Source organism: Zonotrichia albicollis, chromosome 12, assembly GCF_047830755.1.
Source record: "Zonotrichia albicollis isolate bZonAlb1 chromosome 12, bZonAlb1.hap1, whole genome shotgun sequence".
NCBI classification, from domain to species: Eukaryota; Metazoa; Chordata; class Aves; order Passeriformes; family Passerellidae; genus Zonotrichia; species Zonotrichia albicollis.
Window position 1 is genome coordinate 13,581,706 of NC_133830.1, and position 18,235 is coordinate 13,599,940.

General features: G+C 38.5%; 1 protein-coding gene across 18 annotated transcripts in view; it reads right to left on the reverse strand.

Moving 5' to 3' along the window:
* The window catches only part of CACNA1D (calcium voltage-gated channel subunit alpha1 D), a 168,197-nt gene that overhangs the window by 49,666 nt on the left and 100,296 nt on the right, over positions 1-18,235 (reverse strand). For 10 of the 18 annotated variants that reach the window (XM_074549914.1, XM_074549911.1, XM_074549908.1 and 7 more), the window contains exons 12-26: positions 17,681-17,841; positions 16,879-17,104; positions 16,527-16,734; positions 14,848-14,968; positions 13,474-13,588; positions 12,720-12,789; positions 12,055-12,124; positions 11,205-11,349; positions 9,711-9,840; positions 6,955-7,014; positions 2,670-2,776; positions 1,469-1,556; positions 895-1,002; positions 676-728; positions 270-416 (exon numbers count right to left, since the gene is read on the reverse strand). In XM_074549914.1, coding sequence (XP_074406015.1) covers positions 270-416; positions 676-728; positions 895-1,002; positions 1,469-1,556; positions 2,670-2,776; positions 6,955-7,014; positions 9,711-9,840; positions 11,205-11,349; positions 12,055-12,124; positions 12,720-12,789; positions 13,474-13,588; positions 14,848-14,968; positions 16,527-16,734; positions 16,879-17,104; positions 17,681-17,841 — 1,809 coding nt within the window. Of the gene's footprint in view, positions 1-269; positions 417-675; positions 729-894; positions 1,003-1,468; positions 1,557-2,669; positions 2,777-6,814; positions 6,875-6,954; positions 7,015-9,710; positions 9,841-11,204; positions 11,350-12,054; positions 12,125-12,719; positions 12,790-13,473; positions 13,589-14,847; positions 14,969-16,526; positions 16,735-16,878; positions 17,105-17,680; positions 17,842-18,235 lie in introns of all 18 variants that reach the window. The other 8 variants (XM_074549912.1, XM_074549909.1, XM_074549907.1 and 5 more) reach the window with 3 other exon arrangements.

Here is an 18,235-nt window from a genome sequence, read left to right on the forward strand (position 1 = left end):
ACTTCCATTAGAGCTAAGGAGAAGTTCCCCATAGCAAATGCAGCAAGACTGGGATTCAAACAATACCAAAAAGTTCACCTTTTCTTATTTTTCCTGAAAGAGACGATAAGTGCCCAGATTCATGATAATAGGTTTCTTTACTTCCTCCCTTTTTATACCACCACTTAAAACTGCTTTATTGCCCAAAAATGTCTGTTAAATGACAGTGAATTGCTCTGGAAAATGCAGCTCTGGAAACAACAGCATGCAAACAAGGAGAACCCACTCACGCTGGCCAGCCTTCAAAGGTGGACACTGTGAACAGGGCCATCATAGCAGACAGGACATTGTCAAAGTTGAAATCACTGTTTTGCCAGACTCTCTCTTTGACCATGGGACTATCGACATCTCCATCCTTATAGACGATGTAAATCCCTCTGTGGGAAAGAAACTGGCATTGGTGAAATGCTGAACTGGCCTCAGGGTAACTCAACGCTCCATTCTAAGCTGTTTCTTACATTGCCTCCTCATGTTGGCTTTATTTCCTTGCTAACCTGTGTTTTCTGGTGGGGTTAAGATGACAATTCCAATTCACACAACTCTAAATAGCCTGACCCATGCACAATGCCTGCCCATGCACAGTTTAAGTAATTCAGAACAAAATGTGGCACATTCTTAGAGCAAAGCTCTCCTCACCGGCATTCCTCGGGGTTCTGTTTGGCCTCATCAGTGCACTTGTAGAATTTTCCCTACACATAAAAACAAAAAAGCAATGACAAAATGCAGAATATGCAAAATAAAAGCTTTTTACTATGATTGGTTCAGGACGGCATCAGCCCAGTCCCAGCAACAAACCACCAAGAATTCAATTCAGCTTTTCTGTTCTTTATGGACTGTAAATTCTCAGTGTCTTACCTTAAACAGCTGCACCCCAATACAAGCAAACATGAACTGCAGCAGAGTTGTAACAATCATGATATTACCAATAGTTCTAATAGCCACAAAGACACATTGAACAACGTGCTAGAAAGAAAGAACAAAATATGTTTCAATGCAATTTGTCATAGACCATATATCATAAAAGTAATTTCTGCATTCTTTTTAAAAATTACTATTTTTCTGTTGCCAGCAAAATATCTAACACTGTAATTTGACAGGTTTTCTAAATTTGTCTGTCGGTTTGTTGACACAGATCCATCAACATCAACTGACTAGAAATTACATAGGCACTATGCATAAAGAACTGAAATGCACTGGTGGGTTGGCTCATCACAGTCCAAATCTGCTCAGTGGCAGCTCCTGCACACACAGACTGCTGTAACTGTGGGCAGAGCCTGGGCTGGCCAACACCAGACATGTTTAACAATCAATAACTGATTTCTGCCCTTGTTCTGTGCAGACAATTTCTCTTGAGCAAGAATTTTTAACCTGAGGCAGGACTGAAGGATCAGGCCAACAGAAATATAACTTAAAAAATAAAAATAAACACCTTAAGTCCTTTTGCTCTGTTTATTGCCCTTAGAGGCCTCAAGACTCTTAAAACTCTGAGAATCTTCACGACTGAGATAGCACTTGATCTAGAAGAAAAAAAAAAATAAATTATACTGTTACTGTTAAGGTTACTGATTTTATTACAGAATAACAACATCCTTGCCAATACTTGAAATGTGAAATTTGAAAAAAAACCCTCCAATCTTAGAACTCTAAGATATGTATACAATGTTTTTCTTTATTCTTTATTGATTCTTTATTATTAGAAAATAGTATTGACCTCACAAATACCATAAGAATCATTTTGATTTCTGGAGTAAATTTGGAATTAAGCGCTTAGAAGCTCATCTAAGACCATAATGGAGCAAAATAGTTCCCACAGTATTTTCGAGTGCTGACAAGCTCTTTTGAAGACACTGTGTATTTCCTGTAAATCAATGAATCCTTCAATTTCCAACTTAACCTCAGGTGAAAAGATCTCAAATGGCTTTGATTCTCTCTGTTTAAGTAGCTAGGACTGCATAGGAGGAAATAAGAGTGCAGAGTGTTCTAAAGAACAGCCCGTGACACTGAAAGTTTGTGCAGTGGGAGGTCTGGTACCAGCAGGGCCCAGAGTGGGGAGCAGCTGCCTGACACCCTCCCCTGCTCTCTTTGAGTCACTAATGCTTTCACAGATTATTATTAAAAAGGAAACAACACCCAATGAATCAAGAAGCACATTTAGATTCTTTTACTGTGTTTAATCTGACCAAACAAAATAAAATAAACCTCTCCACTATCACTTGCAAACTGATTAAAGTACAACTTCTCCCCCCTCAAACCCTGTCTAGTTCCATATCCCTTCAGGTCAACACTGAAAGAACAAGCCCATAAAATCAGATTGCAGGTGTGACAATGGCTCAAAGGAAGGGATTTAAACCTCCTGCAGCTCCAGGAAATCCCTGCTGTACCAATACCAGTGTCATGGGGCTCCTCCTCGCTCTCCTGGTGATTGTGGGAAGTAGTAATTTGTTTCCAGCCCATATTAGTGGTGAATTACAACACCCTCCATGGAAAGCACTCCCTGTTGCCAGCCCATCCCTGAGCACTGGCACTGCACACCCACACACCGTGGGGGAACAAAAGGAGCTGGAACACTGATTTCAGTCTGAAACCCCAGAGCAAAAATAAACCATTCACAGTGTGAGTGTAGTACTTACTGAATCCCAAATGATACCAGAGAAACGCCCACAACCAGCAAATCCAGCAAATTAAAATAATTCCTGCAGAAGGACCCTTTATGAAGGAATGCTCCAAAAGCTGTCATCTAAAAATAGAATTGTTACACACTTAGTCTATATTTCAATTTATTCAAATTCGCATTTAGGCTGTTTACAAGACACTTGCCTGGAGTGTGAATGCATACAATACTATCTCACTTTCTAAAATCCTTTGAGATATAAACCAATCCCTCTACATACATTAAATCTTTCTTTTAAATCATAAAAATTCTGCTCAAGCAACATAAATAAATATGGTAATTTTTTCTGATATCAACAAATGTTTTATTTTGTGTACGAACAGATGAGGCTGAGATCATTACCCTGAATTAATTTGGCCTTTGTTAGAAAAAATTGCTACAAAATATCATTTGAGATTTCCATGTTTACTAAACTGTAAGGTCAAAATTCTTACTCCTAATAATTCATACTATCTTAAGAACTGAAAAGGGGCTGAAAATGTACTGCCAACACCTGAGAGCCAAAACTGGTCCAGAAGCAGGACGAGGCTGTCCTAAGGCAACAATTCAAGGCTATTCAGCTTTGGCTTATGGCAGACATGAGTGGCTGTCTTGGAATAACCTGGAACAACCAACAGATCTTTTGTATTCTGTGTAATCAGAGGTCCCTAAATTTTGCTGTTCTGTGGGGAATATCAAACATTGCTCTTCCTTTTAGACTTTCTCTAAATTTTTTGTTTTCTGTCCCTATACTTGAATGAAAAAAGCTTACAAAGTGGATATTGTAGGCATCATTTGCAGGTCTCATTAGGAGCCAGTGATGGAGGCTCTATTCATAATGGCTGCAGCCAGCGCCTGGGCAGATGGTTTGGGTATCACAAAGCTGAATTTGACTCCTAAATCCATCAATTAGACTTCCTACCATAACTGTAAGTAAATACAAATTTAAAATGGCACAGAGGAATCCAAATAACCATTAGATGGACAGACTCACCAGAATATTGCATAAGTCTTTCCATAGTTATGGATTAAGTCTGAAACACTGAAACTAAAAACTCAGAACAAAAACAAGGATACCTCTGGAAAACACCCTGTAGTCAGCTCAGTCACAAGAATTCTAATTTCTTCAGCCTCAAGATCCTCTCACAGAGCCTGAACACTGAACTATTCCTTGTTTTCCATAGGTAAGAAAATTTGATGCCATCTAGGGAGCATCCCATACTGACTGTGAATTTTACTTTCCCTTTACTTTCTATTCTGCTCCTCGAGGAGTAGGGAAGAGATTTTGTTTCGTTTCCCCTCACAGCAGATTACTGCAGATTCCCAGACAGTTCCCAGTGTAGAGCAGAGCTACAGGCAAAGGGCATCCCAGTGCACTGCAGTCCTGCTCAGTGTGAGACATTTCCAGGCCTTCTGCATGGCAAACCAGCACCACCAGTAAAGGGCTGGGCCTCTGCAAAGGAAATATGTCTTTTTCTGGGAAGGAAAAATTAATTAATTTCCTTATTCTGTTCTTAAGCCCTCTTTTTGGTGATAAAAATATTCCCAAAAGCTAGAAGAGTAAAAATGCTAAAGCTTTAACCTAAGCCATGGGATGAGACATGTAACATATTTATATTATAAAATTTCCATTACATTAGCTCGTTCACTTACAGCTATACAGAGTATATCTAAACTCTGTTGGGAGCTGAACACAAAAATAACCCTGAAAATCAAATTAACATCTATCTACAATTACCCATGTACATTGTATATGATAAGAGCAGCACACAAAGTTTCATGTAACAACTCCCACAAAAATTAGGTGAATAATTGACATTAAAGTGCAGGTGAGGTACATATCTCTCCATCTTCACATGGAGACTCATATTTCAATCACCACAAATCCCAGTGGAAGAATTTGTTACAACTCTCTAGTAAGTTTAAATGGTGTGGAATCAGCGCAGTAAGGGGAGGTAGAAAGCACAAATCCCTAATCTGACCTTTGCTCTGATGTTTTCACCTTTCCCAAGTTGTCCAAACAGCATGATAAACTGAATTTCAATGTCATGCAGAGAGAATTCTCAAATGTTTAAAAATGATGTTGCAGCTTTTCTGTTATTCACATCCTCATTCATACCCTCAACACTGCAATGTGGAAATTCTTGTTTGAGAGCAGCAAGAGCACAGGGAGACTTCTTACATGCTGAGAGTTATTCTGGTTTAATGCTTGCTTTTGTACAAGTTTCTTCACTACTGGTGATAATATTTCCTCTGCTTATCCTAATTTCAGTTTCATATATATCTTTTTGCTGGAGATTAAGGAGCACTATTGTTCCTGCAGGTCTGGTTTTGAATTTTCTCCTTGCAGAGCACTCTCCTTCTGCACAGCTCGGACACTGTGGGAAGCAGCAGAGGACAGGGAGGGCCCCAGGCACAAGCAAGCAAAGCCAGAGGCTGGGACAGGTTAGCAAAGCAGGCAGGGGTCTGGGGCAGCTCCTGACTGTGCACATCTGCATGGTACAGTTTATTTTCCTTTACATGTGAGTGCACTACAGAGCTTCCTGGAGAAACCAGAGTCAGAAGCATCAACATTTGTGGTTGTGATGTAGCTTCTTGTTTCCTTGTTATCTTTACAATTCCAGATTTCAGTAGCCCAAGCTCTAGAGTTTCCTGCTTCCCTTGGATAACTCATAAATTTCTCAGTCCCAGAATCTCTTGCAGTTTGCAGGAATGTTGCTTTTCTTAACCCATCCAGTTATGCCTCTTTATCCTGCCCTTTATAATTCCTCTGCCTCCTAGAAAAACACAAATGGAATTGCAGGAGCTGGAGAACCTGCATGTGGAAGTTTACTGCCTTTCTTCTGCCACAGTACAATGGTAAAATATTTTTATGGCTTCCCAAATTCATAGTTGGGAACTAGTCTGATTTAATGCTACAGCTCTTTTCAATGCCTTGTTCTCTCCTTTAGTTTGGCCTTTCTCTAGCAGCAAAACCCCTGGATATTTATTTAATGTGCTACAAATAAGAATAATCAATTCTATAGCAAGCTTCTCACTGCTGAAAATGTGAAATAAGGGGATAAACATTAAGCCTGGGAGAAAATTCACAAGCATAAAAATAGCCTATTACTTACAGAACAGCTTATCTTGTAAACAGCCCAAATATTGCACCAATTAGTAATAATCAAATTGCATTGTGAAGAGTATGCACAGCAATATGAGCAAAAGCTGGGAGAAGAGATCTTGTTAAGCTTAATCCTCAACTGGAAATGCATAGTTTATGTACAGATTCTTAGTGTGCCAGCAATTTTTAAGTGTATAAATCAGGGTTACTCAACCAAAAACTTGAGGTGAGAATCAGCACAGCATGAAACATTTATGAATCCTATGTAAATGTCTGAAAAAACATTTTACCAATTTCCAATGAAAAATTTTACTTCCTTGTTCAGCATTCTGTTTCATGTGAATGCAATTTTTGGTTATTTATCTTCTTTACCACAGTAAATCTTGTACATTGAATATCTGAGCAACCCCAATAGATATCCTTAATAATCAGCACACAAACTATACATTAAAATGCCAATTTTTGGCTCATGCATGGGTAATACATTTAAGCAAGCATAATTATGCCTGTCTGTGAATTTAAATGTATGCCCAAAATAAATGCAAAGTATCTTAGTGTATAGATAGATAAATGCAAGATATCTTGCAAGTCCTATTGCAAGAAAATAGTTATCTACTATTTTAGCTCTGTGGATATCGTTCAGCAAAATAAATGAGAAATTACATGCTCCCTCCTTATAAGACTGATTATCTCTTTCAGAAATGCCAGAGCAAGGAGAAGGAAAAGCTCATGCGCAGTGATTGATTTTTCCCTTTTCTAACAACTGTAAGTTTAAAAAGGGTAAAAAATGAATTATTATACTGATGTAATGATAAAAAATCAGCTTCTTCATGCACCCAATGGTAAAAAAATAACCAATCAAAACTATGAGGAACTGTCAAATAAAAAAATCCTCTAGTTTAAAAAAGTTTAGCTTTGATAGCTTAGAGAAAAGGCAAAGAACACTTCAAGGGCCTTTTCTTGGCAGGTGACACACAAGGAAAATCCTTTTAAACAAGCTTCCTTTAAAAACCTGTTACCTTCAAAATGATCTCAAATGTAAACATACTAGTGAAGACATAATCTGCATACCCTAGGATCTGGAAGGTAAACAAAAAGTTACAAACATTATTGCTAAAGCTGCTTTTGGGCTAACAAGGATCAATTAACAATGCATTACCTTTAACAGGATTTCAACAGTAAAGATGGCTGTGAAAGCATAGTCAAAGTAACCAAGTATCTGCAAGGTATAATATGTGCCACAGTAAGAAATCCATCTCTTAATAATTTTCACAATTTAGACCACAAACACAACACCTGAATTAATCTAAGTAGACACATGGAGGATTTAGACAAAGTAGTTTAAAATCTCATCTATTGTGCAACCATTTTTATTTGCTTAAAAATTGAACAGATGCCATTGTGCTCAGGTATTAGATTTCACCCCTCAATAATTGACAGGACCAAATAGGCAACAATTTCCTTCAATTCAGACTTTTCCTCTACCAGCTTTCACAGATACTTTCTTCAGCCTTTAGCAGAGAATCTTAAACAAAGAATAAATACTTATTAATAATGTCTGTGGTTTTTACCAAAGTATTGCATCACAAAACAAAACTTCAGTGGCTGCTTCTAGAGTGCAGATCACCCCACATTCTGCTACATTATATTGCTCTTGTATGGGCTTGTACAGAGTGTCACAAAGCAAATTAATTAATAACTAATCACTAAAAATCAGCACCACAACCCCTTTTCCTTGACGTGGGGAGATACAGCAGTGATTTATTTGTAGGAAATCTAAAAAACCCACAAGATTTGCACAGTGATATGAAGTTTCTGAGAGGATTGTGGCTGTGGGATTGACCTCACTGCACAAGAACAGGTATTTCAGAACCACCCAGAGCTGTGGCCACATCACTAACACCTAAATCAGTGAACTGCAGGAGGCTGGGAGTTTAGTGTCAAGGATTCAGCAATCCACCTAGCCAACAGCTGTGCACAGAAATATCCTTCCTGCAGTTCAGCAACTAACCAAGTTGGAAGGAGAAATAAAATAAAAAGACAATGCACAAAGAAATTAGTCATAGATCAAATAAGAACAAATAATTTTCCCCCCATATTCCGTAGAATATCCCATCCTGCTGCCCCTTGATGTGGCTGAAAAAATAGGCAAATGTTAAAGCCATATGATAAAGGTTAATCAGCTACAATTCACTCCAGACTGAAAATAAAATAAAAAAAATAGTTAAAGGCATTCCAGTTTCTAAACTTTCATTCTGTTGCTGACCTGGCTGATGGAGGGAACATGAACCTTCAAGGCAGTGAAAAGAAAATGATGCAGGCCTGGGGCATGTGAGAGTACTTACAACAAGAGGGCAACACCTTCCTGAAAATCCCTCACACATTTTGTCTGTGTCCCAAACAGAAATAATCTTTTCAGTTACCACACTCTCCACTGACATTTTCCTAATGCTCCTCTAGTTACAAACACAATTATCAGCCCTTGAAGCCATTTCTATAATAACAATGTCAGTATTCTCCACCAGCTCTCTCTTCTTCCTACCCATTAGTGTGATTTATTTATAGGATTACATTGGTCCAGCTTTGTGGGTAAGGGAAGTACACTGCTCTGCTGAATAGTGCATGAAGAGTGTCTTTGTGCTTTGGCCTCTTTTTACCTCTGGAGAAAGTTTTAGCTTTTTGTTTTTTACTAAACTTACTGGAAAAGTGTTCAGGGAATGCCATCAGCCTAAAGAAGATTTTCAGAGGTTGCACCAACACCAGCAAGAAGCAGAGAGATAAAACCTCTGCAGCCCCAGCAGGGCCACCTGTCCTGCAGGATGCAGAAGAGTTTCTCTGACTCTGTGCCCATCTCTACAGGTCATTTTGTACCTAAAACAGGAAAGGGCTGGAAGTTCTGTCAAAGCATCCCCCAAGTCCCCATGGATCACTACCAAGCTGCACCATCTCGGCCATTTCCTACCTAATCCAAAGCAAACCCAACTCACAAGAATGTGAGAGTCTTGCTATGAATCAAATGCAAAAAGGCTAAAAAAGTCCATGGTCATGACAGTGGATTTATTTTAGTTTCTCTCTCTAATAATTGTGCTTTTGGGTAGCAGTTAGGGCTTCCACTAGATTAAGCACTTAAAATGTGCTTAAACAAATTCAAGAATTTGTTTTGGGAGAACATAGGTGTTTAGTCCCCACATAAACTACAATTTTATTTATTAATAAAGACACTACTGAAATTAATGGTTTTTAGGCATGTTTTGATCCTCCTCTTACATGTGTCTTTAGAGAAAAGAGAAATTTGTTTAGTTTCTGATAGCCAAACAAAAACCCAAATATTTTTGAGTCCAATGTGGGGGGAGCTCAAACCCCTCAGAGTGGCCACACAAGCTTCCCTGAGAGAGGAGGGAACACCCCCATGAACCCCTGCACTCACTGACAGAGGGATCATCCAAGTGCCCCAAGGCCTCATAATAGAATCAATGAAGAGAGGACACATCGAAGTCTGTTCCAAACACCATAAACAGTGATAATTCTAACTGGCATTTTTAAATCAGCATCAAACACTGTGAGATACTAAGAGTGATTCAGGAATTGTGCATCAGTTACTCTAACTGCAAAGTAGGGAAAAATATGAAAATTATAGATACTATATTCAGATGGAGAATATTTTATCCTGATATATTTATATTCACAGAAAAAGCATTATGTAAATAATAAACACTTTTAATACTGATGATATTCCATCAATAAAGTCAATTGCCTTTAAAGATTTATGCTTCTTAGAGCAAAAGGAATATAAACGTATAGCCTGAAAAAGAAGAAGGAATGTTTTTTAACATGAAAATTAAAAACAAGTCACTATGCCCAAAGGATTGTATCTGTGAGGGTATATTTAACTTCAGACAAAAATGAAGGGCTTACATTATTTCGAAACGAGTGGCTGCGAATTGGATCTTCTGCTGCTAAGGAAACACTGCTCAGCATGATGAAGACAAGGATGAGATTGGTAAAGATGTGGTGATTGATAAGTCTGTGGCATCCCACTCGAATTCTAAAGAGGAGATACAGAAATACACCATTTTTGCACACAGAATTCAGCAGATGGTTAACACACAACATGTTTTCTGTTACTCTGCCAGCTCTGATGGAACAGAGCAGCAATCAGCAGCTAGAAGCAATGAGAGTCCTGAAGCCATCGGTCTGATTCCTTAGAATGTAAATAAATCCAAAATCCAATTCACCCACAGTGAAGATGCACTTAAAGCCATCTGGGAGGGGTTGGTTTCTATTGGGTTATGAACACCACAAGGTGCAGTGCTTGTAGCACTGTGCACGTGCAGTCACAGGTCAGAAAGACCAAGGCTAGATGATAAATCATCCCAGATCCCCAGTTCTATTTGATTCTCACTGAAGCTGTCAAAATTACTCATCTTGAGAGATGCAGCTTAGGCTGCAGATCTCCTTGTGCTGCTTAGGAGTCAAATCAGAATCTCCATGAAGATTTTCTTATAGAATTAAAGGACAAGTGGGTGTTGGAGGCTCCAGAGCTGTCAGGCTTTAGCCACATGACATGAAGTGTAACTGTGCATATGCTTACAGTCACTGAGCCCAAAGTAATCACAAATACAGAGCAGGTCTGGGATTAAACTGACAAAAAGGCAGGATCAGGTTCATAACTGACTAACACTGAAGTTGTCTAAATTCTGATGAAGACTCAGAAGGTTCTTGGCTAATTTTTTTTTCTCCTGTTATTAAGCAGATGATTGGAGCGTGGTGTATCTTAGTTTAACAAATTGGCCATTTTAGACCAAGAATGCAACTTCTACTGACTAGTAAAGCTTGCTGTCTTCATCAGGGCAGAACTCCAAATGCTCTGGAGTTAGACTAAAGTGGTGAAAGATTCCACTGCCTTCCCCAAAATCCAACTATCACAGTTCTTGATTTTTTGAAATCATTTGTCTTTATCTTTGATGCTTTTTTGAATCTGGGAAATGCTGTTGCCCTAAGAGGAATATGTGCAACCTTTCTCCTACTATTCTCTTTTTCTGGTTTCTCCTCCACAAAGGTTACTAGGGTTACTAGAAATTCTGTCTCATGCAGAAGATGTTCAGATCTTTTATATCCAGTGGCTAACATAGTACATAGATAATACACCTCAAAGGGTACTTTGCAGGGTACTTGTGAGAACTCAGACTACATGTACAAAATGCTACTATCTTCAACAGTGGGAAGAAAAATAAGATATTTTTCAAATTCTTCTCGTTTACCAAGTCAATCAGAAAAATTTAGGAGGGAAGCCAATCTGTTTTCTGGAGAAGACACTAGATTTCTACTCCTGGTCTCCCCAGAAGGAGTTCTGTTATTTCACTGCTAAACCCTGATGTCTAAACCAATATTTTTCAAAGTCATATTTACGGGTTGGTGCTGCTGAAGATGAAGAAGGCACTGCCTTCAGGGATGGGTGTTATCTTCTCCTTCATGTTGAGCTCTGATATCCTACGGGGACGTGGGCCTGCTGGTACCTCTGGCTCATCCTCCTCCTCTTCTTCATCTTCACCTACTTTAGATTGAACATTCTTTTTACTATAAACTAAAAAATATCAAGGTTTTGTTCATAACAATACAAAAGCACAGCTTGTATGAGAATATAGGAATATGCATTCATAGCATGACTCTAAAAATCTATAAATATCCAAATGTTGTCACAAGCTCACACAGGGTGCTGTGCACTCGTGGGTGTGTGCATGAGTGCATTAACTGGCTTTGCTGGTCCTGAGCAGCCTCACCTGGGGATTCTGGAGCCCCAGTCCAGCTCAGCCCTGACAGCCTGTCCATGCCTGAGCTCTGGGCACTGGGTGAGCACTGTGTGCTCAAAATTCAGGGCACATTTCTGTGCCACGCATCCAGACAACCAGGCAAAACTGATTTTTAGATAAGTATGTCCACTGGGCCAAGAAAAAATTGACCAAACATCATCAGCCCTGGAATGTCCTCTTTTGCCAAATGTTTCAGAGAAGTTTAGAATTTGCTTTTCCTTCCAGATAGTGTTACCAAAACAGTCCTGAGGCTCAAAATATTAACTCACAAATGCTGCTTGTACTTTTTAGGAAGCTGCAGAAAAAGATAATACTTAGGCCCATTTATCCACTGATAAGAGAGCACAACTTCATTGGCTTCAAATGAATTGATTTAATGTTCACCAGGGGCAAGTTTAGAATATTTTAGCAAATAAATTTAGATGTGTTTCTAGCTAGTATTCACATACCTGGTACATCACAGGGGGGATAGGGATCTTTATCCTCTTCCTCTCCTTCTCCATATTCACCAATTGTCACCTACAGCAATGAAAGGGATGCACAGGAAGAAAAATAAATTTTAATACAGAGTACAAAGCCCAGAGAAAACAAACCAAATAAGCCTCTGAAGTCAAAGAAGTGAGTTTTCTGAAGCAGAGTAACTCTGAGAATGTAGGAGAGGTGACATTTTATTACTAATTTTTCAAAATTATTTTTCTATAGTGTCCACATTACTCTGGCTGTGTAAATCACAATAAGAATAGAACCAACACATTTTGATAAAATCTACCAAGAATGTTTGAACATTCTAAGAGTTTATAATTTGCTGATCTCATTTGACTTATCAAGCAAAATATCTACAGAGATCCTAAGAATAAAATCACATTTTTCTAACATTAATTATTTTATTCTTTAAAAGCTTCCCTTCTCAGGATATCCTGGAACTAAGAGGATTTTTCTAGTTTAAGAGACAGTGTGAGGATGCAAAGCATCAGAACTAAGTTTCCTTTGCCTGGAAAAAAATGTAGGGATGATGGGCTCACAAAAGGAATTGTACAATGCACAATACAAAGTATTCCCTAGCAAAATCAGTAAAATTGCTTCTTAGAAAAGAGACAAGCTTTAGGATAAACACCTTACTATCCTTGGGCTTCTTCTGGTCACCTTCTGACTTCTCACTCTTTTTATTTTCCAGACTCTCCTTTCTATAAAACAATACAATAACAATTACAAAGCATGCCAAGTAAAGACAGACAATTTTAAATGAACTATACCAATTCTATAAAAATCTGAAAGCCTTATAATAAAATATTTGAAATATTTTGTACAGCATAAGGAGTCAGAGCAATAAAATCTACTGCATTTAAATGCAATGATCCATTTAAAAGATTATTATTTTGAATATAATTCCAGAGGCTAATCCCTAAAACATTCAATGCATGATCATTACTCCTTTCTAGAGGGATAAACTGTGCCCTTGGACTCATACAAACAACTTTCATTGACTTCAACAGGCTTGCACTGATTTCAAAAGAAGGTTTTCTGCTTGTCTATATAAGGCTTAGAGAACTGATTCCACAGGGAGCTGTGCACTGGCAACAACAGATAAATTCTTGTGCTAATTGCACAATAAATCCAACTGTTGCAATGTTTAAATATCAGTTGGTTTATCATTACATTCTTAATTCACCCCAATTACTACCTAACTTTTATCTAAAATTATATTTTTTGTCTATTATTTTAGTGTCTAGACAAATCTTTTTATTTTTTTTCCTGAATCCAGCACATTTTGAAATTGGTAAAGACATTAATATAAAAACATCTTTATGGAATAATTCAATACCCTCCTCCTCCCTCTCCTGCTGGTTCAACATGCCCATCTATTTTACCTCGCATTCTTTTTCCTTTCCTTTTCTTCAGCTTCTTCTTTCTGAGCTGTATTTAGACTTTCAGCATCTGCCAAGTTATCCACAGCAATGGCCAAGAAGACATTTAGCAAGATATCTATTTCAAATCATTTTAAGGACATTATGCCTTACCACACTTGTGTGGTTTATTAACAGCATAAACACTGACAATGTGAGAGATATAAAACACATGTTCCCAACCTACAGCATGGAGGTTTGTGCTGCTGGAGTGTACTGCAAATAACACCCATTTAATGGACCAGACTGATACTGGCTGTAAAGTGAGCAGAGATCCATTAGGGTCATGGGTTTTAAAATAGCAGAATGCTTGAGGTATTTTTTTAAACAAATGAAATTCAACTTCATGCTAGCCTGAGCAAGCCCATGAATATGAAATTGTCTATTATATGTGAAGACTGTTCAGGCATTTTGAAAAATTCATTTTTATAATGCACTGTCTTTCATGTCTACAACAATCTATATCAAATTCAGTTCTTCAGTCCATATCAGTTAACCACAAATACTGATACAAATACCATATAGTGCAGAAAATACAATGTTTTTGCCCTTTCATCACCTCCTGACCTTTTAAGAACTTCTGAGCATGGCAGTAGTTTGTTTCTATGTGGGGCCAAGGAAATATTTCCAGATCACTGAGGGCAGGGAAGGGGAATGCTGCAGCAGACTTTGTCCCAGCTGTGCCAGGGTGTGTGCCCTGGTCCCTGGCTCACCCTCAGCCGTGCCAGAGCTCAGGGCTGCGCTGAGTGCCAGGGATGGATGGGGCACCATCACTGCCCATGGGCTCCAGCCATCACAAACAGCAGCAGGGCACAGCTCCCAGGGAAGGCAGAAAGAAAACATTCTCTGCTTTCTGCTTGGTGGTGGCCAGAGATGGCCTGGAGATCCTGCCTCTGGTTTCTCAGGGAACAAGGAATGGAGATGGCCTGGAGATCCCTGCCTCTGGTTCCTTGGGGAACAGGGAAAGGAGGTGGCCTGGAGATCCTGCCTCTGGTTCCTTGGGGAACAAGGAATGGAGATGGCCTGGAGATCACTGCTCTAGCTCCTCAGGGAGCAAGGAAAGGAGATGGCCTGGAGATCCTGCCTCTGGCTCCTTGGGGAACAGGGAATGGAGATGGCCTGGAGATCCCTGCCTCTGGTTCCTCAGGGAATAGGGAAAGGAGATGGCCCGGAGATCGCTGCTCTGGCTCCTCAGGGAGCAAGGCAAGCTCTGTTTAAAGGACTCAGCACATGCAGAGAGCCCTTGCCCGTGGCCATTGACCCCCTCCCAGAGGGATTTTGTGGGTGTCCCTGGCACACAGCCCCATCAGAGATGTTTCCAGCCAGTGTAAAGGATACAGTTACCACAGATGAAGAGGATAATGAAATATATACAGACGATCATGCCTGAGGATGAGGGACCACCATATGCCATTATGCCATCATACATGACAGCATTCCAGTCTTCCCCTGTTAGGATCTAAGGAGCAGATATTAGGAGATTAATAGTAACTCAGCATCAAAAGTGAACAGAGAAACACTTTTCCTCTGACCACACAACACACTAACTTTCTGTATGCATAAAGTAATACCATGTTCTTTTCATGCATTGTTTTAAAATTCCCATTTAAACCTCTCCTGAAAGCTTGGGTTTAACTCTAACAGCTTTTATTTTGTGCTATGCATTTATATGGCCGAACTTCAAAGGCAAAAATAATAAAATTAAATTCTATTGAAATTTTATTGATCTTGGCACACCAAAGTAAGAGCCCTGGTTTTCAGTAATGCCACTTACATAGCAATGCCAACAAATGTCCATCACTTAAAAATCAAGTTATTACATGTTTTAAGGTTCCTTTTTTCTTCTTTTTTTTGAATACTGGCTACAAATCTGTCCTATGATAAAAATTCTGAGTGTTGCAATGCAGGCTTTAGGGACACTTCATATATTTCTCCAAAATTATCAGTTCCACCCTGAGAAAACATGCAATACTCACTCTCCTTCCAAGCAATTAAATGGTTGTTTAAGAAAATAAAATGCATGCCATTTTCTAAAATTCTTTTTTTGGAGAGCTAAACTTATCCAACTAATTTTCATTGCTGGTGGGCACCCAACAGGTTGGTTGCTCCTGAATGTCTTCTAAAACTGAAGGAATCGCCATTCCTTTGAAAATGAGGCAGCTTAAAATCTGAATAAAATCTAACTCAGCTGAATTGGGAAGTAAAGCCTTAAGTTTTTGTAGGGGCAGTGTCAGGTCATATGTAAACACTTTAACCCATAAGGAAATTTCTCATTAATATTTCCTTATCTTGAAATTAAATGGAAAGATTTTCTGCTTGCTCTGGGCAAACACCAGAAGAGACCTCTGCCAAAGTGACAGGAAGCTGACACCAAGGGGAATCCTGCAGGGTCAGCTTTAACCCTCACCTACAGTGGCTGAAACCAAATATTGTACACAGCCAAGTGTGAAAATGGTGAGCAAGATGAAACCAAATAGCCTAATTCCAGTATCCAAATTGGGAAAAATTAGTTTTAAAAAAGCATCAAAAATCAGTGAAAAGTAAACTCTAAGTATGCCTCTACCATTTCACTCGTAGCAGACAAGTCTGCCTTAAGATTTTAATAAAACCTGGTCTCTAAAGAAATTAATGCTTATTTTTAATTAATTAATGCTTATTTTTATGTTATAGTGATATGACCCCAATGTATATGTTACACACCTAATAAGTTAAAGAAAATAAATTGATGAAAATAAATATAACATTCCACCTCTTCTTCTAGTCATGTGTTTGATGGAGAAAGGAGATTTAACTCTGTGAAATAACACAACAGCTATGTTGCATAGATAGATCAAAGAAGATATGAAACAAATGGTACAAATGGTGCAGTTACCAGAGTACTGAATTTAATGAGAAGAATGCTACTTAAAGTAAACTGAATAAATAGTATTCGTGATTTCATTTTCAGGCAACATGATCACTTAAACAGTTTTGTTGATCGAAGGTAAAATGTCTCATACAGGATGAAATAAAGTTACCTGGAATACAGTTAAAAGGGCTTGTGGAAAATTATCGAAGGTGCTCCGTTTTGTTTGAGTTTCATCAAAATTAAATTTGCCTCCAAACAGCTGCATTCCAAGCAACGAGAAGATTATGATGAAGAGGAAAAGCAGAAGCAACAGTGAAGCAATGGACTTCATTGAGTTTAACAAGGATGCTACCAAGTTGCTCAGGGATGCCCAGTGCCTATAAATTAAAATGCGTGTGTTAACACACACCAAAAAAACCCCAAACAAAACAGTAAAAGAGCAGTGCATGATGAAGTATTACAAAACAATTGCTGATCACTCTTCAGCTATCCTTAGAATTAGCAGTATTAGATAATCTTACCTTGTTACTTTAAAAATACGCAGGAGACGAACACAGCGAAACACTGAAATTCCAAGGGGTGACATAATTTCCAACTCCACCAAAATGGTTTCAACAATGCCACCACAAACAACGAAGCAATCAAAGCGGTTAAAGAGAGAAACAAAATAGGCCTGTAGGCCCAAGCTGTACATCTTTACTAACATTTCACAGGTGAATAAAGCCAGAAGAACTTTATTTGCGATATCTGGAACAAAATATTAAAGAAAAAAAGATTCTGAATTGCCTCATAGATTCCATTTTTATTTTAACATATTAGTACTATACTTTCTGTATGAGTTTGCAGCTTTTTGCCTAAAAAGGAGATGTTGCTTTTATGTTGGACTGTATTTGATGCTTGAGTGGCAAAAGTTACACAAGGATGTAAAGCTTCCTGCCAGCTATAAACTATTCATCTTTCCAATCTGTTGTGCAGTTCATGGTTCCTCAGCTCACAGCTTGAGTCCACACTGTAACTTAAGCAACCAGCCCACAGCAAGTCCTGCTGTGCCAGTTCCCACTTCCTCCTCATCTTTCAAGCACAGTTTCATGATAAAAGTACAGTTATTTACAATTTAGTATTGTCAGGTCTGTGCTGCTGCATTACTCAGCTGTGTTACAGCTATGAAAATCAAAGACCACATTCAGTCATTTCTTTTATCTCCCTCTGGCTGGGCAGAATATCCTTCAGACAGCAAACGACAAAATGCAAAGTACAAAAGTAGCCACTGATAGAATGCAGCCACCCATAGTCAAGACCAGGACAAATAATTTTTGACTGTACCTTGGATCTGGGTCAGCCAGTCAGGTTGATTGTAATGCTCTGATGAGATAGTTAACGTGTTCAAAAAGACCAAGACAATAACAAGCCAATAAAATGTGACAGATTTTACTGCAGCCCTACATTTTCTTCTGTTAAAGCGGTTCCAGCGACGCCAGCGTCGACTGAAAGTTCAAATAAAAATAAATTTATTATTATATGGAAAACACATATGAACTTAAGGAGAGTGTGGTTTTCTTATGTGTAGAAAACAAGTTCAGTTGTGTTTGTGTGAGCAGGTGTATTTTCATAAATATGTGTATAATACTTCAATAGCTGTGTAAGTCATCACCAGTTGCAGATTAGGGACCGCTAACATCTTATTCCTTTTTTTATATTTCCTTATAGATTTCTAAATGTAAACCACAACATTTGGAGACTTAAATTGCCTGTGACATAATTAGATTAAGCTGCATTTAACATTTCATTGGGTAACAAAGTATATCTATCTTTCCAAGGCCCCATACACTTAATAGCAATAAAGAGAAGTCAATGAATCAACTCAGGATTCAAATTAAA